The sequence below is a fragment of the Coregonus clupeaformis genome, unplaced genomic scaffold, assembly GCF_020615455.1.
Source record: "Coregonus clupeaformis isolate EN_2021a unplaced genomic scaffold, ASM2061545v1 scaf0413, whole genome shotgun sequence".
Classification (NCBI taxonomy): Eukaryota; Metazoa; Chordata; class Actinopteri; order Salmoniformes; family Salmonidae; genus Coregonus; species Coregonus clupeaformis.
In genome coordinates this window covers 185,320-205,998 of record NW_025533868.1, presented here as the reverse complement: position 1 = coordinate 205,998, position 20,679 = coordinate 185,320, and the positions used below count along the sequence as shown (strand labels likewise).

General features: G+C 43.7%; 1 protein-coding gene across 1 annotated transcript in view; it reads left to right on the top strand.

Moving 5' to 3' along the window:
* The window catches only part of LOC121556200 (transcription factor SOX-6), a 119,014-nt gene extending 99,567 nt beyond the window's left edge, over positions 1-19,447 (top strand). The window contains 3 exon segments of the mRNA XM_045215269.1: positions 9,230-9,472; positions 12,435-12,651; positions 13,812-19,447. Coding sequence (XP_045071204.1) covers positions 9,230-9,472; positions 12,435-12,651; positions 13,812-14,124 — 773 coding nt within the window. The 3' untranslated portion in view covers positions 14,125-19,447.
* The last annotated feature ends 1,232 nt before the right edge of the window (positions 19,448-20,679 follow it).

Genomic DNA, 20,679 nt, shown 5'->3' with positions numbered 1-20,679 from the left:
TTCTCTCCTCTAGATTCCCTTCTGTTTTCCCATGCTGAAAAGCCATCCAGTCAGTTCTATGTAACAGTGAATTCTTCAGACTGCTGCCTGGATTCCTCCCCAGTGCACAGTGTGTTCCTATAGTGTACCAGAGAGAGGTGAGGGCTGCCAGAGCCAGAGCAGTAGACCAGGGGGAGCTGGGCTGGGTTGGGGGGATAGTGGTGTTTGAAGGCGCCCACTGCTCCCTGGTATTCACAGGTAGGTGAGGGAAGGACAGGACGCCTGAGGACAAAGCTGGCCCTTCTCCAGGCCTGTCCCGGCTGCCGCTGCGCTTGTTTGAGGTCCTGGGCACAGAGGTGTAAATTCGTGTAGCACACTTGTGACAAAGCGTCATCTCCCTTTGTGGGCCTGGAGTGTAAACAGTGGCGAGGAATGCCTCAATGCGCCAATGTTTGTCTGACATAAATATTTGTGTCAGTTTCCATGGCACTTCAGAGCCCCGAGCAGAGGGAAAATGGATCAGGCTCACCTTTAATAGCTGAAACATTCTCAAGATGGAGGGAGAGATATTTCTCAGGACAATGCAAGAGCACTCGCCTCTTTTAGATCCCTTCTAAAAGCCGTTTTAAAACATTTCCCACCAATTTCCCCATTTCCCATCATTCCCAACAAAATAATTATAACACACAATGTTTCACAAATTGTATGGTCTACCTCACATAAACCTGCTTGTTGACAAAGTCAAAGAACTGAAACATAAATTAGTTGTCATGTCTGCTTTCACATCACACCCATAAATTCAGGATTAGAGGTGCAGTTAGTGGCTATCGAGGGAAAGTTCCCACGTCGTCAGCTGCAGTAGACTCTGTCCCACCCCTCTGGCCCTCAGGGCAGATGTTCTCTAGGTCCCCAGCCTCTCCCAGTTACCCCAGTGGGAACCTTTCTTCTGTGGCTACTGTGGAGTCAGGACAGGAGCAAGGCGCGCACCAGTCCCTGTCGTCAGGGATCAGTTGTGCCCTTTTATGTCCTGTGCAGGGCCGAGGGAAAGGCTAGTGCCAGACGCCTCTGGGAAGTGAGTTCCCAGCGGGCTGTGGATTAGGCAGGGGCCACGGAGGTCCTCTTCCCAGGGGGAGAGAGAGTGGTGGCTAGAAGCCAGAGACATGCACATAGCTCACCAACACAGTCACCATTTCATCTATCTCCACAAATATATCTGTCTGTTTCAACAGCACCACCAGATGAATGCTGTGAACAGGGTTTTATCATGATACGCGCTACATTAAAGTCTCTTTTTATAACCAGAATGTGTTTACTTTGGAGAACAAGATCCGTGTTTACTTTTGAGGTTCTTGTTTGGAGGCATTATGTTGAGCAAAAAAATAATGTTTACTATGAGAATGCATAGGAAATATAACAATTATTTTATAAGATTATTATTATTATTATTTGCCATTTTCAAGTAATTCATAGCTGTCAACAGCATTTTCATCCCCTTACCCTTAAGTGATTCCTTGAGGGAGAGCCAGGTACCACATGTAAATATTATTCATTGTCTTAAAGCAGGGACTTTTTACCCTGCAACACGGTGTTCCACAGCAGCACAGTGTACTGCAGACACCTTTCTGCTCACCAACATGAGGAAAACTACTGGTAGTATCTGACTATACCTGAACAGAGTATAGCTGCTACCTATTGACTGTAGGTCTGTCATGGCAGGGGTCAATCTCCCTGCAGAGGAGAAACAGTGTTATTCAGAAGACGACTGTACAGCAGGCCTCTGTCATTGCTGCAGTTCACAGAAAGCTTTAGGTTGCTTAAACTAATATTTGAAAAGCATGCAGCAACCAAATTAACAGCTGCCAAAGTTCTAACGAGGGCCATTGGAAAATAGTGGCGTGGTATGGGAATAGATAGAATTTCCTTCATTTTGTAAAGCCACGAGCCACATGCATCAGCTCACCACAAAGTCATTAGGTCTTTTTAAGCTCAGATGAAAAACATTAACAAATACCACAAAAGGCCTCAGCCCAGCCTCTTTGTTCATTCACATATGGCTTGGTAGAAGTAGTGTGGCACATGGGTTGTGTGTTTGTCTAAAGCGCCCCCGCCAGAGAGGGTCCTGGGAGAACAAAGTGGGGTGTTGAGAGATGCAGGCAGGCAGGAAACAGAGTTCATCTAAACGCACAGCACACTGTGACAATATCAGCCAAGGAGAAATAAGCAAGGCAGCTTGGCTAAGTAGAAATAGACTAATAGACTCCTTATGGGATAGGAGGAACAGTAGTGTACTTTTGTTGTACAGTAACAGACAGTGTTGTGTTTATTTGTCTTGGTAGCGCAGAGCTGTTGTTCGGTTTATTATCAGATGATTGTTTCGAGAGGTTCATGTTGTTTTCCTTCCTAACCAGAGGCCATGGGACTGACTTTTATTGCCTTGAATGTTCCCATAGGAGTGTGTTTCTTAGAGCTCAAACTAGGTGGCTTTATACAGAAGAATATATTTACATTTACATTTTAGTCATTTAGCAGACGCTCTTATCCAGAGCGACTTACAGTTAGTGAGTGCATACATTTATATCAGTTACAACTGTAATATATTAAATCAATCAGGGTGTCCCTTTTTGAAGTTGGTTGATTCCCAGAACAATGAATTCAAATGGTTTTTGATGACAGGATAAAACATTACATTTGCAAACATTTACTCAATTCAGACAATTCCCTTTATACAGTTCACGTTTGATTTACAATAGTTATGTTTTAATCATATAGGCCTATCCTTGGAGATGAGTGTGCGTGTGCCTGTGTGCATGTGTGAGTCATTCCCATACTCCTTTAGGACGGGGAGTTGGTTTTGCATGTTGTTGAGGACCCAGACAGTGCATGTCAGCCCAGGTTGCCCAGGTTTTATTGATTCATTCTGGAAGAGTGAGGTGTGAACAGGAATGCACCTTGCCCCACTTTAAGTCTGATGGCATGCGAGAGGAGACGGAGGAGACAATAGTAAGAACTATAGCATGCAAGTGCTAACATGTCAGCTGTTTGTTCCCTTACACACACATAGAAATGTTGGAATTCAAAGCATCCAACTTTGGAGAGAACCCCCCCCCAGATTGGCGTGTTAAAGTAGGGTTTAAATCACCTGTAATTTGTAATGGTTTAATTAGCGGACTATGAGCCGTGGCTTGAATAGGGGTGCTGAGCACTGCATGTGTCATATCTGTCCATACACATGAATGTGGGCTGATCCCCTCCCTTGGAGGGAGAGGCCTTATTGTCAGTAGTAAATACCTTTAGTGAGAGGTGTTTGATTTGATCCCACTGGGCTGGGAGCTGGGAGGGCTTGGCAGGTTGGAGTGATTGTTGCCTGCTCGCTGAGGCAGATCCTCCTGAGCAGATTTCTGGTTGACAGTCGGTGTTGCCCTCAGAACAAAGGTGGAGGGGGAGAGAGGGGCAGCACAGCCCTCTGGCTCCGCTCAGCACAGGGTCGAGTCTGAGCCTGCAGCACACAGGTGTGATAGGCCACTGGGCTTCACTACACTCTCTCTGTTTTATCTCCTTTCTTTCCCTCTCTCTTCTTCACTTTTTCCCTTTTCTTTCTCCCTCTCCTCCCTCTCTCTCTCTCTCTCTCTCTCTCTCTCTCCTCCCTCTCTCTCTCTCTCTCTCTCTCTCTCTCTCTCTCTCTCTCCCTCTCCCTCTCTCTCTCTCTCTCTCTCTCTCTCTCTCTCACTCTCTCCCTCTCTCTCTCTCTCTCCCTCTCCCTCTCCCTCTCTCCCTCTCTCTCTCTCCCTCTCTGTCTCCCTCTCTCTCTCTCTCTCTCTCTCTCTCTCTCTCTCTCTCTCTCCCTCTCTCTCTGTCTCTGTCTCTCTGTAATTCATGCTGCTCATCTTCACCGTCTGTGGGAGAGACAAATTAAAAGCAAATTCTCATATCGCTCCGTCACATTGAGCTGCAGGCCTCATGAATCACAATAAATTCGATTAAGCAGCCCTCCCCTGTTCCCCCCCTCGCCCCCCTCCCCAGCCCCAACACAGGGGGCTGCCCTGTCACTGCTAAACATCTGTATTTATTTACACAATCACACACCTAACTAACTGCTTCCCCAACGTGCCGCCCCCCCCCCCAAAAAACAATTAATGCTTGTTTGTAAATGTCAGAACAGTGTTGGGTGTTTTATTGAAGAGAGAAAACAGCATTGTTGTAAATTGCATGTTACCGTTGTGGGGTGATGCTTGGTGAGCTGTAGGCCCTGCTGTTGCTGCCAGCTCCCTCAGTGGCTGCTGCTGCTTCTGATTAGGACACATCATGATTACCCTGCAGGGCCAATGAGAGAGGCGCAGGGACCTCCCATGTGACCATACACAAGCACTGTGGCAGGGATGGACGCGGTCCTCTGTCCCCATGGAGTGGTTGCATCATGCGGCTCTTAGCAACCACCTTCTAGCCCAGGGTCAGGCTCATTCCTGCTCCCAGCTCCCAGTCCCAACACTGACAGACAGAGCCGAGTCTTGTTCTGAGTCTGGGTCTGGGTCTGCTTAGCCCGTCAACACTCCGCTCCACACTCACACAAAACCACCAGGATGTTATAATGCTGTTTAGAGGAGCCATAGATTTCCCTTTCATGGCTTGCTGGTGCAGTTAAGAACTGGAGAGGAAGTGCTCCTCCTCGTCTGCTGCCTGGCGAACCAGAACCCAGGGCTTCACGGGCCTCATCTATAATGAACTGATTGAAGTGGTTTGTTTCCTGGCGCTGGTGTCAGGGTGGCGGGCCGTGTTGTGTCCCCCTCCTCGTAAGAGGCTCACCTCTGCCCGTATGCATGCATGCCAGTATATAAATTGCTGAATCAGTGTCAGTGGCAGAGTAACGGCACAGGGGGCATCGTAAATTAGAGCGAGCGATCCCGGGGCGCAGACACTGGCTGTCGTGTTTGAGTGAGCGCTGCGCTCCTGCCCTAATGAATACCTTCATCTGGCCCGGCAGTCAGCAGATTGGCCCGCGTTGATGGATACTGTCAGCCCCACGCCACACCATATTTCATTGCACAATAAACATGGCTGTCAAAACCAAACAAAGTGAAATCAATTCATCCTGTACAGTGAGTGCGTGCTAAATGAAATGAATGTACTGTGGGGACGGTGGCAGCAGAGGTAGTGTATTATTCCTGAATCCTGACAGCGTAAAGCAGGGAGGTGAAGACATATTGGCTTTTCTCAACCAGGCACGGGTACAGGTATGTGTGTGTTAAAGGTATACTTCGGGATTGTGGCAATGAGGCCTTTTACAGTGGGGAAAAAAAGTATTTAGTCAGCCACCAATTGTGCAAGTTCTCCCACTTAAAAAGATGAGAGAGGCCTGTAATTTTCATCATAGGTACACGTCAACTATGACAGACAAAATGAGAAAAAAAAATCCAGAAAATCACATTGTAGGATTTTTAATGAATTTATTGGCATATGATGGTGGAAAATAAGTATTTGGTCAATAACAAAAGTTTCTCAATACTTTGTTATATACCCTTTGTTGGCAATGACACAGGTCAAACATTTTCTGTAAGTCTTCACAAGGTTTTCACACACTGTTGCTGGTATTTTGGCCCATTCCTCCATGCAGATCTCCTCTAGAGCAGTGATGTTTTGGGGCTGTCGCTGGGCAACACAGACTTTCAACTCCCCTCTAAAGATTTTCTATGGGGTTGAGATCTGGAGACTGGCTAGGCCACTCCAGGACCTTGAAATGCTTCTTACGAAACCACTCCTTCGTTGCCCGGGCGGTGTGTTTGGGATCATTGTCATGCTGAAAGACCCAGCCACGTTTCATCTTCAATGCCCTTGCTGATGGAAGGAGGGTTTCACTCAAAATCTCACGATACATGGCCCCATTCATTCTTTCCTTTACACGGATCAGTCGTCCTGGTCCCTTTGCAGAAAAACAGCCCCAAAGCATGATGTTTCCAACCCCATGCTTCACAGTAGGTATGGTGTTCTTTGGATGCAACTCAGCATTCTTTGTCCTCCAAACATGACGAGTTGAGTTTTTACCAGAAAGTTATATTTTGGTTTCATCTGACCATATGACATTCTCCCAATCCTCTTCTGGATCATCCAAATGCACTTCAGACGGGCCTGGACATGTACTGGCTTAAGCAGGGGGACACGTCTCGCACTGCAGGATTTGAGTCCCTGGCGGCGTAGTGTGTTACTGATGGTTGGCTTTGTTACTTTGGTCCCAGCTCTCAGCAGGTCATTCACTAGGTCCCCCCGTGTGGTTCTGGGATTTTTGCTCACCGTTCTTGTGATCATTTTGATCCCACGGGGTGAGATCTTGCGTGGAGCCCCAGATCGAGGGAGATTATCAGTGGTCTTGTATGTCTTCCATTTCCTAATAATTGCTCCCACAGTTGATTTCTTCAAACCAAGCTGCTTACCTATTGCAGATTCAGTCTTCCCAGCCTGGTGCAGGTCTACAATTTTGTTTTTGGTGTCCTTTGACAGCTCTTTGGTCTTGGCCATTGTGAAGTTTGGAGTGTGACTGTTTGAGGTTGTGGACAGGTGTCTTTTATACTGATAACAAGTTCAAACAGGTGCCATTAATACAGGTAATGAGTGGAGGACAGAGGAGCCTCTTAAAGAAGAAGTTACAGGTCTGTGAGAGCCAGAAATCTTGCTTGTTTGTAGGTGACCAAATACTTATTTTCCACCATAATTTGCAAATAAATTCATTAAAAATCCTACAATGTGATTTTCTGGATTTTTTTTTCTCAATTTGTCTGTCATAGTTGACGTGTACCTATGATGAAAATTACAGGCCTCTCTCATCTTTTTAAGGGGGAGAACTTGCACAATTGGTGGCTGACTAAATACTTTTTTGCCCCACTGTATATACTTCCCCAGAGTCAGATGAACTCGTGGATACAATTTTTATGTCTCTGTGTCCAGTATGAAGGAAGTTAGAGATAGTTTCACGAGCCAATGCTAAATAGCGTTAGCTAGCAGATACCCATAGACATCCAGTCACTGCGTTAACGCTAATTAGAAATTGCGCTAGCGCTAGTTAGCAACTTCCTTCAAACTGCACCCAGAGACATAAAAATGGTATTCACAAGTTCATCTGACTCTGGGGAAGTAGATAAGGGGCATTGCCAAAATACTGAAGTATTCCTTTAAGGAGAGATAGGTGTGAGGGGCTTTTTTGGCTTGTGAATGTGTGTATGTCTGTTGTTTTTACATAAAGTTGGCGAACAAAGGCTGGGCTCTAGAAGAGCTTATTGACCTGGGTCTCTCCCCAGGGCTCTGAAGGAGGATGATCATTATGAACAGTATGGTCCAGGCCAGTCTGAGCCAGAGAGGTAGCTATATCCATCCATGCACAGTGCAGAGCAGGCAGATGACAGCCGTCTGACCGTCAGATGCCTGATATGACTGTGGCTCTGAGACTGTTGCCTGGCGGAGGCTAAGTGACGAGCTGAGTCCCCAGGGCTCTGGCTGATGTACCGTGACGGTGTGAAGAGGCAAATTGCACTGGTCTCCCAGATAAAGGGAAGCCTTTCTGGATCATAAATGTGTTGGTATGACTGTTAAACATGAGCTGGTGTAAATGGATTTGGAGGCCCTGAGTGAAGGCACAGCCCAGCGGGGGCCTCAGAGAATAGGGCCTCCTGCTGGACCCCAGCCGGAGTCCCCCCTATCCCCAGCCAAGCCTCAGCCGAGTCCCAGGCCTCGCTCTTAGAGATCAGGCCTACCACCACAGGACCTCCATCCCCTTATCAGTCTGGACATGGCTGTCCACCCCCAGCCCAGAGGGACGTGTGTGGGTGTGTGTGTGTGTGTGTGTGTGTGTGTGTGTGTGTGTGTGTGTGTGTGTGTGTGTGTGTGTGCGTGCATGCATATGTGTTGTCTCTCACCTGCTGTTTCCTTAAACAGTCGCCTATAGATAGTTAAAGCTCTATCTAAAGTTGAACCAGTCCCCTTCTCGCCATGTCTTACTTCAGGGCTTATCTCTGCACTGTGCTGAATAGAGCCAGTGAATGAGTCTGTGTATAGTGAATTAATCACAGAGTAGCGCTACGCTCCATTACTCATTAACAGTTTGATTTTGTTTATCAACTGAAATAATAATAGAACTCAAACCACAGGTAACGTGTGCCAAGATGGAGGGCTAGTACAAGATCCTAATGAGAACACTTCACATGTGGATGATGAAATATGCATGAGTCATCCCAAGCTTTCCTTTCCAGATTTTGGATCATTAAAGATGGATGGTAGCATATGGAAAGCTTTTTTTGTCTTATTTTTCAGGCCTTGTTTATCAACATGTTTTTGTTTGTTTAAATATTCATACGGCTTTTATTTAATTCTTTCACATCTTACATATAAAAGGAAGAAAATGCGCATGCAAACAGAAATCATTATCAGGCTGATGTACAGTTTAATATGGAGAGAGAGAGACTCTTCTCACATGCTGATTGTGAATGGCCTGATTGAGAAACAGCACTTTACTGAGGAGTTCTGTGTGTGTCGGCACGCTCTCATCTCTCACTAAATGTGTGTGTTGTGTGCATGGGGTGGGGTGGGGTGGGGGTGGGGGGTTCAGTGGGATGGGCTTAAGAAGAAGAATGTTATATTAAGCACTTGGCAGAGTCTCTTCCCTCCTTGATTGTATTTTTCTTATAAGGACTGCCTCACACCATATTTGTTATTTAAGTTGGCATTCCTGCTTGTTTGAAAGAAACTTCTGGAACTTCCGTTTGAAACACATGGGGCTGAATATAGAAGTGTGAATGCTTGTAGAGCCCCAGACAACATATTTAACAGGCATTTAAGTCATGGTTCTCTTCTTTTGGGTTTGGATAGATTTTTTGATCCGTAGGGTGGCTTCCCTACTCTCACAATGTCCCCTTGTTCTACATTCAAAACACGGTCGTCAAATCCAGTCGTCAGGGCTAGTCTGGTCCAGTGGAAAGGAAGCTTGAGAGCTCAATTTCCTTCACCTTGTAGTGTAGCACCAACTCTACCCTTGGTCTGGTCTCAGTCCAGCCCCAGCACCAACCCTACCCTACCCCTGGTCTGATCTCAGTCCAGCCCCAGCACCAACCCTACCCTACCCCTGGTCTGGTCTCAGTCCAGCCCCAGTCTCAGTCTCAGTAGTAGTGATGACAGCCCATGGGGTATAAGGGTTGAACGTGGCTCGTGGCAGTTAATTAATTGCTCGCCTCGCTCTCTCTTCTCCTTCTTGTTCCTACTCTGGTGTTTCCAGGGTGGAAAGCTCTGAATGGCTCTGGTACCGGAGCAGATAAACCACAACAGTATTATTGTTGGCCTACAGGAGGCGCCAGCACAGCCGAGGCGCGGGTCTACAGGGAAGCCCGGGGGAGGAACAGCAACGAGCCCCACATCAAGAGACCCATGAACGCCTTCATGGTGTGGGCCAAAGATGAGCGCCGCAAGATCCTCCAAGCCTTCCCAGACATGCACAACTCCAACATCAGCAAGATCCTGGGTAAGCCTTTCTTCTTCCTCTCTCTCTCTTCCAGCCATTCCTCTCTCATTCATCCAGCCATTACAGAGTCTGTACAGTCTGTTAGCCTTCCTGTGTTAGATTATGTTTTTTAAAATTTAAATTCAGACCAAGTTGGAAGGAACAGGATCGGATTTGGTCAGAAAGTCAGAAAACTGGCATGAAAATATATTTTTTTATAGTTTTGTTGAAACTAGTGTTCTTAGGGTTGTCAATGAGAACTTTGTGTCTCCCATAGATGCTGAAAAAACTGTCCTTATATACTTGATACAATCAGTTTACTATTAAATGATGTTGTAGGCTTTTGTTAAAATTAAATGTTCCCTATTAAGCACAATGAAGTGAAATAATAGCAAGAGCCCAAAAGCAGCTTCCCTTTTGAAAGGCCTGGTGCAGTGTACTCCTCCTCAACAGCCCCCCTCTTTCGCTCTCTCTCTCTCTCTCTCTCTCTCCCACAAATCTCCCCTCAGCTGGGTATAAACACTAGGCTGTTTGGCTGTTGGCAATAGTGATAAACGTGTAGTGTTTAAACCACTATGTTAACAACAAGAAGAAACAGAACGCCATTCATGAAACACTGAAACACTGTGGAGGCAAATGGCCTGGCGGACAGAATCAAACACGTTACTGTTCGTGACGGGAGACTCAACGGTCTGGCGGTCCAGAGTTGAAATCTACAGTCATTCAGTGATATGTCGAAGGTTTTTCCAACAGCACGTTTGATTCAGATAGGGTATAACTTAAAACCTTTAACAGTTTGAATCTCTTAATGACTTTTATGCTCATTGAGGTGTGTTTAATTAATCTAGTGTGCTCTGTGATAACTGAAGCCCACTGTGGTTAATACCTGTCTATGTGGACATAAACATCTGTAGCCCGGTACCAGTGGGAGCAGGGGTTGAGGCAGGGGGTGGCATGTTGTCTGATTCGCCACAGTGGCTCAATCAGCCCAGGCTTACAGATGGATTTACCTCCATGTCACTGCCGTCAGTGTTTGTCATGAAAAATGACAGTGGCTAAATGGGTCTCGTCCCCACTGCACTGAGAGTCAATAGATCACAGCCTTTAAAAGTGGCGTCACCCAGGCAGGAGCAGGAGCAGGACACACTAGAGAGCAGCTAGAGACTATTTACAGGCCTGATGTAGTTTCTGTTAACTCACCCACAGTCCAGCTACAGAGACCACAAAATAATATACTGTATCCACAATGGAAACTCTCATTTGCATTGATATACAGTGGGGGGAAAAAGTATTTAGTCAGCCACCAATTGTGCAAGTTCTCCCACATAAAAAGATGAGAGAGGCCTGTAATTTTCATCATAGGTACACGTCAACTATGACAGACAAATTGAGAAAAAAAAATCCAGAAAATCACATTGTAGGATTTTTAATGAATTTATTTGCAAATTATGGTGGAAAATAAGTATTTGGTCACCTACAAACAAGCAAGATTTCTGGCTCTCACAGACCTGTAACTTCTTCTTTAAGAGGCTCCTCTGTCCTCCACTCGTTACCTGTATTAATGGCACCTGTTTGAACTTGTTATCAGTATAAAAGACACCTGTCCACAACCTCAAACAGTCACACTCCAAACTCCACTATGGCCAAGACCAAAGAGCTGTCAAAGGACACCAGAAACAAAATTGTAGACCTGCACCAGGCCGGGAAGACTGAATCTGCAATAGGTATGCAGCTTGGTTTGAAGAAATCAACTGTGGGAGCAATTATTAGGAAATGGAATACATACAAGACCACTGATAATCTCCCTCGATCTGGGGCTCCACGCAAGATCTGATCACAAGAACGGTGAGCTAAAATCCCAGAACCACACGGGGGGACCTAGTGAATGACCTGCAGAGAGCTGGGACCAAAGTAACAAAGCCTACCATCAGTAACACACTACGCCGCCAGGGACTCAAATCCTGAGTGTCCCCCTACTTAAGCCAGTACATGTCCAGGCCCGTCTGAAGTTTGCTAGAGTGCATTTGGATGATCCAGAAGAGGATTGGGAGAATGTCATATGGTCAGATGAAACCAAAATAGAACTTTTTGGTAAAAAGTCAACTTGTCGTGTTTGGAGGACAAAGAATGCTGAGTTGCATCCAAAGAACACCATACCTACTGTGAAGCATGGGGGTGGAAACATCATGCTTTGGGGCTGTTTTTCTGCAAAGGGACCAAGACGACTGATCTGTGTAAAGGAAAGAATGAATGTGGCCATGTATCGTGAGATTTTGAGTGAAAACCTCCTTCCATCAGCAAGGGCATTGAAGATGAAACGTGGCTGGGTCTTTCAGCATGACAATGATCCCAAACACACCACCCGGGCAACGAAGGAGTGGCTTCGTAAGAAGCATTTCAAGGTGCTGGAGTGGCCTAGCCAGTCTCCAGATCTCAACCCCATAGAAAATCTTTGGATGGAGTTGAAAGTCTGTGTTGCCCAGCGACAGCCCCAAAACATCACTGCTCTAGAGGAGATCTGCATGGAGGAATGGGCCAAAATACCAGCAACAGTGTGTGAAAACCTTGTGAAGACTTACAGAAAACGTTTGACCTGTGTCATTGCCAACAAAGGGTATATAACAAAGTATTGAGAAACTTTTGTTATTGACCAAATACTTATTTTCCACCATAATTTGCAAATAAATTCATAAAAAATCCTACAATGTGATTTTCTGGATTTTTTTCCCTCATTTTGTCTGTCATAGTTGACGTGTACCTATGATGAAAATTACAGGCCTCTCTCATCTTTTTAAGTGGGAGAACATCCACAATTGGTGGCTGACTAAATACTTTTTTTCCCCACTGTATCTATTGATTCTTATTAACTAATGAAATCCATTAATATTATTCCAAAGTCCTTTTTACACCTCTGTAGTGAAAATGTACGTTCAAAGTGTATGTCTTACTGATATCTGTGTGTCTGTGCCGTGCTGTGTTACAGGCTCTCGCTGGAAGTCTATGACCAACCAGGAGAAGCAGCCGTTCTATGAGGAGCAGGCCCGTCTCAGTAAGATCCACCTGGAGAAGTACCCCAACTACAAGTACAAGCCCCGGCCCAAGAGGACCTGCATCATCGACGGGAAGAAGCTCCGCATCGGCGAGTACAAGCAGATGATGCGCTCACGACGGCAAGAGATGAGGCAGTTCTTCACTGTGGGGTAGGTGCACAGTGAAGAACAGCAGGCTTAGAGCACAGGCGCGACACACACACGTAGACACACAGCTAAATGACTATTCTGAAATCAGTTGGCTTTTTGACTCTATTCACTGTGCTTACACTAAAGATGGTTGTAGTGTGTCTGCCAACTTGTCACACTAAGCCCCTGACCTTCAAATCAACCCAATTGATCAACCCGTTAAATCATGTATGTTATACGGCCCTCACAATAGATGAATAACGTTTTAACTAGTTTCCCTTTTCCGTAAAAAAAAACGTGTTCTTTCTTTCTCCACGTGTAGTGATGACGGTGGTGATAGTTCGTCGTACGCAATTTCCAACCGATTTGCGGAGCATTAATGAAACCCCAAGTCAAACACATTTCCTCATCCACTTTACTGTCAAGTGTTTTTTAATAGTAGTGATTTATCAATTTGAGACAATAGCCGACTGCAATAGCAGAGAAAGAGATGCCGACATTATTACAGGATATAAAGCATAAGTATAGATTTACAGAGGGCTGGAGGGCAGCTGTCTGGAGCTTAACTCCCTAATTTACTGTGTGTGGTCAGTAAGGAGAAGGCTTCTCCAGGTGTTCCCTCATCACCCGTAAGCTATGCGATCACTGGAGTATCAATCACTGCTAAAACACCAGATGAGAGAGAGAGAGAGCGCACTAACCACCAATCGGCTTTATGTTACCAATAAACTGGGTGCTGTTTCAGAACGACTCAGAACGGTGCTGTCTGGACAACTGTTCTCCCAAATCATTTTCACAGAACCATTGGCTGAGAACACACCTCTGTGGAGAACACTTAATCCAGCTAGCTCTCTCAGTTTAAGTGCTGAAGTGGAGGCGTCTTTAGGGTTGACTCGAGCGGCACACACACTGTCAGCATTCTTTCCATTTGCTCATCCCATGTGATTCTAATTGTTTTCCTTTATACATATTTGAAGTAAAGCCTTTTTCCATCTAAAGAAAGAACACAGAACTGATATTGTTAAGAAAATTAAGTCTGGATTATAACGATGAAACAGGAACAAACTTGTCTAATAGTCTCTCTCTCTCTCTCTCGCTCTCCCCCCCTCTCTCTCTCTCTCTCTCTCTCTCTCTCTCTCTCTCTCTCTCTCTCTCCGCTGTCCTTCATTTTCTCTCTACAGGCAACAACCGCAGATCCCCATCAGCACCAGCGCCGGCGTGGTCTACCCTGGGGCCATAACCATGGCAACGACCACACCCTCCCCTCATATGACGTCGGAGTGCTCCAGCGCCTCAGCGAGCCCGGAGCCGGCCATTCCCGTCATCCAGAGCACCTACAACATGAAGATAGAGCCCGTTGCCATGTTAACCAACGACCCCATCATCAACGGAGTGGTAGATGAGATGGACATGTACGAGGACTTTGACGAGGAGCCCAAATCGGACTACAGCAGTGAGACTGAGACACTGGAGCCCATCGTCAGCGCCAACTGAGGCCTCTCAACACCTGAGCCAAGACATACACACATTCATACTGGAGAACCATCCCCAGGGTGGAAGACTGACTGAAGGAGGAGAAACCGAATAACAAAAAAATACAGAACAAAAAAATAATTGTTCTGATGATGTATCATTTAGGAGCCTGCATGCATATGTGGCTCCGTCAGAATCAACAGCTATCGGTCTTAAATGTTTCTTACAGTGTGTGAAGCAGTTTGGTTTAGTTCATTTTGGATTTCCTATTTTATTATCTCATCGTTTATTTTTTGTGTTTTGTTCATGGACATTTACACACTTAGGGTATTGCCTATACAACTTTGGATGACAGGACTTGAAATGTAACGTTTGAAATGAATCCATAATTCTTACAGTCTTACTTTTTTTCTTATGATATACATTTTTTTTTTCTCTTCAGTTAAATGCTTTTAATAGATTTCATTACTGTTTTTGATGGGAGTTATATATTCTCACTCAGGTATGCTGTGTCAGCCAACAGCTTGTGAATGTTTTAAATCTGAATTTATTTGAAACTATTAAGAGAACAAAATATTTGGAAATTCATATTAACTAAAAACAAACAAACAGAACAATTCCACAATTCTGGGACATAATCAGACTCCCTTATTATTAATTGTATTAGTATAATTATTATTGTTATTATTAACATACTGTACAATGTTGTGCAGATGTGCCAAACATTTCAACGTTCTTTTCTCTTAAATAATTAGTTTGAGTCTCGAGGGAGAGACTTGAGTCTTAGACAATCTCTTAATATCTTAGTGCGGCTTCAAAATCCAGTTTCTTTATATACCTTCTATATTGAAACACTCAGGAATCTGGAGACAGTGGACTGTGTCTAGGCCAGGAACAGGAAGTGATGCAATAGCTTCAGGTGTGGTTGTGCATAATGGCAGCTGTTCTCCATGGAGACCAATGCGGTGACCAACAGGCCCTTCTCCTCTCCCTGTCCCTCTCCAGCTCATGTCACCAGGCCAGTCTAACACAGAGCACTGTAACACTCCCCTCACACTCTCTGCTCACTCTCCAACTCAGTCTTACCAACTTCTTAATCAGAGTGATTGTAATCAGGCCAGAATTCCAAGGGGCCAAAGGCATCCAATCTGTGGGATTGGAAAGGCAGCGAAAGGCAGCTTTGGGGGCATTACAATCACAAATTGCTGTTTTACAATGTGTAGCTACAGTACATTCGGTTAAACACTTTAGCCCCTACTGGGGCGGCAAGTTTTAAAGTCTTTGGTCTTAAAACTCTTTTTATTTTTTATCTTAAGTCTTTTTTCGACATTGTAAATCTTAAATTGACACGAGAAGGTCTTAAAGCAGAGTTAACTACTGCAGCAGTCTTAAGAGAAGAGGCAGTGTGTGAGGGAATAACGTCATGTTTTTATTTAAAGGAGGGTTACAGACAAAGTATTACATTCTAACAAATCATATTAAACACAACAGTATTTCATTCATAAGCCACACCAGAGCTGTGATGGTGATTCTCTACATTGATGCACTTACATATTAACACTTACTACTTCATCTAAGTGAATACTTTACATTGAACAACATTTGTGTTGTTTTATAATGGCCAGAGCAATTGAACATGCACTTCTGTATTGTATTTACATACAGACAATGAATATGAAACGTAACACAATCAATCAGCGCTTAATCTTGTGACAATCCGTCACAAACTGAAAGACCTTTACCTCTTGAACAGTCCTTTTATCAGCTGAACAGATCCCAGGTTGATACCTTATGGAGAAACAGCTAGAGATGGCCAGCAGTCAAGGCCTTACTGTCCACAATATAGCCCTCCTACAGGCCAGAAGGACTAAGTGCCTCCCTCTCCGCCCTGCCCCTGCCCTGTCTCGACCCCGACCCCTGCCCATGGCAACCCCCACACCCAGGGGGTGCCATCTGGCTCAGAGTGGCAGGCAGCGCTAGGCTGGGGAGTGGAGAGAGGGGGAACAATAAGGACGGGCACGTAGCGCTTATTGTGCTCTCCATCAAAGTGCAGGCAGTGAGGCCTCCACCCCGGCTCCCGCCCTGGCCCAGCCACTAGGCGCTGGCGAGCAGATGGAACAAGTACATCAAGCTGTGGGGGATTATTAAAATGACTGACGAGTGGGTATCATCTCAAATGCAGCATTATTAATGCATGAGCCTGGCTATTCTCCTCCCGTGCCCTTGAACCTGTCTTTTTCAGACCAAGCCCAGAGGTTTAAAAGGATCTAAATGGCTGGTCACCAGCGCTGGCTGTCTGCATGGCCAGGACTCCCTCCTACTGCTGGTCACTGCATTACTCTCCCAGGTCTAATTGATACAGATGGCTCTTTAGTACTTTTAATTTTTCTTGACCTATTCAGAGCTGGCTTTTATTGTGTTGTGTCCACGTTTGAAAGCATTTATCTTAAGTCTTAGAAGTTTTTAAGCACCTCATTATTCATTTCCATTTCAGTTTCTTTCTCTCTTTTTTGGTTGTTTGGTTTCTTTGTTGCTATTGTTGTTTTAAGGTACAATGCTTTTTTCTAGGATTTCCTCCCATACACAAACCTAAACGGATTTCCCTCCAGGTCAACATATCTAGGATTTTTAAGCTGTTACTTCTGTTTGCTGGTTGATTGGTTGATTTGTACGTGATTTGTACATATTTTTATGACCATGCCAAACCAATTCAGTGGGTTGGTAGTTAAAAAAGGCCTGTTGATAGGACTGAAACTTGACTGCGCTTGTATAACAAAAAATAACAAAAAATAACTTATATCTCGCAAGGAGACAATGTTTCATAAGTGTTATAAGCACTGGATATAAATTGTATTTTTATCAATTCTGACTAATGTGAAGCTGTTGTACCAGAAAAAAACCTGAATGAACAAAAGTCACGACGAGTTGGACTTGTGGGCTCGTTCTCACAGTTACCAGATTTGAATAATTTTTCAGTCTACTTGTTTTGTTTATTTATGCAAAGACATGTGTAGTGAATTAACACTTTGTCTAAGCTCCAGGGCCACCAAGGGGAGAGAGACAGCGCACGAGAGAGAGACTGAGCAGTAAATTCGACAGAAGGCTTACATAGTAACTGGTTAGCTGAGAAACACCAGATTTCAGAAACCCATTTTATTGGTCACATATGTTTTGTGTTGTATATTGTATTTGAAGCGATATAGTGAGTATAGACATTTTATTGTATTTATTAGCCACTGTTGGCTCTAAAATTGTCAGTAGAACATAATGAAAGGACAATCAGAGAGAAAGAAAAAAAACAGATGTTTAATGAATTGGAGCTTCATTTTTCAATAAATTCACCATGTCATTATAGATTTTATTGTAAATACAACATAGGAAATATAATTATATTTTTGTTCATAAGTGCTTAGTGAAGTATAAGTTATGTATTTGACTGTTATTTTTTTTCTTCCTTTTTTACATCAGTGTATGTTGATCCATGTTCATAAAACTGACAAGTCACTGTACCTCATGTAGATGCTGAATATTTCTCCCGGTTGAAGAGAGCAGTATTGGACGAAACTATAGCTGAGATAGACAGACAGGCCCCTTCTTGCTAGCGTTTCAATGACCTCCCTCAGACAATTCAAGGAGCCAATCAAAACCCAAGCTGTACTCCTTAGGCTTATACATTAAGGACAAACGTTTTTTAATAAATCACTTCATTTTTATTTAATAACATGCACAGTCGGTACAAATAAGGTACTCTGTATCTTTCATAGGGACATTGCTAAAATTCATCTGAACAACAAGCAGTTAAGATGTATATGTTTTTATTATACAATGTGTGTTTGCAATCATGACTCAATCCTAGCGACATACGTCATCACTTCACAGCCCTCAGTGGTTATACTGTTAATGTGCCAAATTTGAACGGAGGGCTTGATAGTAGCATAAATTAATAGCTACATTGTAATGGCACATCTGCATGCATTTGTTACATTCAAAATTAGAATGAACCAAGAGGATTTTTATTAATTGACAATTTTACACAAGTGAGGTTCTTGGGGAGCTGAAATTGGAGGGAGTGTGCAAATATTTATTAGTTTTAATGTGGCACAATGCAGAGCCACTAGTGTGTATTCTAGCCTAGACCCTTTTTGTCCTTCTCTATGTGTTGCTGATCTTTTTTAAAGGTAGCCCATCCAGCCATCAGCAAAGTGTAGTCATGACTTTTTCTATTCATCCATCTGTCTCTCAGCCATGTAAATGCCAACAAGATTCAACAACTGAAGACAAAGCTTGTATGCTGTTTTAATAACTTAACTGTAATTATTCTTTCTGTCATTGAACTTTGTGATGTATATGGTGGGAATGTTCTCTGTGTTAATTTAATTAGCACAATTCACTGACATGCTGGACTGACATGCTAGTTGCTGTTCAGGAGTGTAAAATGTGCTATTGGGGACAACTTATACAGTTGTCAATGGTACTTTGCTTTCTAGATTTCTTTTTTGTCTCTCAAGCAACACTGTGTGTGGCTCTTCTGTCGCTGGGGCCGTTGCTGTTTTGAAACCCCTGGCAGCCTGATACAGTTTTCTGCGTAGAAATCAATTTCTTGGCAGGTACTTAGGCCCATGGCAGGTATTGTTTGGGCGTAACTAGAGAAAATGAAATAGTGTCTGTTGCTGCTTTGAAAAAAAGTTTTAATTCTGAAAATGTAAATAGTTTATCATAATATCTTGTACAGTCCAGTGTAAAGTTTTTAATTGAACTTAAAAAAAGGTTGCCATCACATTTGTGTTCACATTCTTCTTTATACAGTACAAAAGGACAGCTACTTGCTAAGGATATTATTGTTAAAAGAAAAAAAAGGAAAAGGTACTAAAATATTTTATTTTGCTTGGCTTCAAAATGTAAACCAGCAAGTCTTTGGTTTCCATGTGCAGTATTGACGTGAGGTAAACTTAAGGTGAAATAATTCTACAGTGGTATGTATTGGAGACCAGTCTCCTCTGTGTTGGTAGTATTAATACACTATATCAAATAAAATACACCAGATGACTGACACATTTGGGTGTATCTAGGCACCTTAGTAATGTGTGCAAATATCTAGGTTGTGTTCCCCACAGGATGCATTCAGGCATATTGTAATGTAACATCATCTTTCTATATGTACTCAATCCATTGATGTAACAAGGCAGGAGTGGGTTGTATAACTGCCTGTTTAAGCTCATTTACCTCAAGAGTTTCCTCCTTTTGCGTAAAAGAGTAAGAAATTGTGTGACAAAGTCTCACCATCACTCCCATCTTTTGTACTGCTGTTGACACTTACAAATTAAAGATACATTTTGTTTTAAGATCCGAGTCTCTATTTTGTTGTTGTTGTGCATTGATTGTCCTTTGATTTCTCATGCAAAAACTACATTGATTTCTCATGGTACTTTTCAACATTTTATTTTCTACTGCAGTGTGGGTTTGCATTTTTGAAGGACAGTTATTTACCTAAGGTGGCCCATAAGTCATAGTTTATCATTAGAATGAGTGCCACAAACAGATTTTCACGTGAACTAATGGTAGAGATTATATTATAGCATGGTGTCCATTTTAGGACATCCTCAACCTCATGCCTAAAATATAATATGTTACTCAAACAAAGCAATACATTTATGTTTATTACCTTTTTGTCTCAAGACAATGATGCTGTTCTCTGAAACCCTGCAGCATCCCAGCCCTCCTGTCCACTGAGAAGAGACCATTATGGAGACAAAGAGAGCATGCAGCAAAGGTGTGTAGAGGACCTGTGACCTATCGCGCAGGTAGACGTTCAGAGGGCAAGGCCCAGTGTGTGTGCTCCTGCAGCCATACACAGACAGGTTTATGTGCCAATCAGGGCCAGAGGAAAGGTCAGGCAGAGAGCGATCAACTCAGACGACGTGTGTTCATTCATCTCCTTGGATCCCTGCCATCCATGGCTCATCATCATCTTGCTGGGCCGAGGGTCGAGGGGAACAAGATGGAGTCATTTTTAGGCAAGGTTTCAGGAAACAACAACCTTTCAGAGGTGTTTGATTCCAAGACAATAAACAACACTGTGGTCTTATATTTCTTTTGAGATTACGTTTTTGATTTAGACTACAGTTGTCATTGTTTCAAGTTCATATACACCTGCAGTCATTTCTCTGCTGCCATAAACAGTCCCTCTTTCCATTCACAAAAAAACGATTTGCAGTTATGGTGAGAATGATATATCAAGGCTGTTAATAGAATGCATATACATGGTGTATATGGTTCAGCAGGGAGGAAAGCTGCTTTTCCTTTCTTCAACCTTCTGTTTGCTGGAGTAAAAAATATAATTAAAAAAAAAGGTTCTGGAACAGGAGCCATTTCCAAACATTTTGGAAAACCATATTTTGTTCTCTCCATCAATCTTTTTTTTGTATTTTACCAGTGTGCTGCCTGTGCGCTGTCTTCCCCGAGAGCATGCGTAAAACCTACAGTTTAACTGCGGTGTGTATAATAGATGCCTGTGTCAGCTCTAGATGGAAAAGCAGTAGATGGAAAATTAGCCATATACCTCTGCACAATAAATCT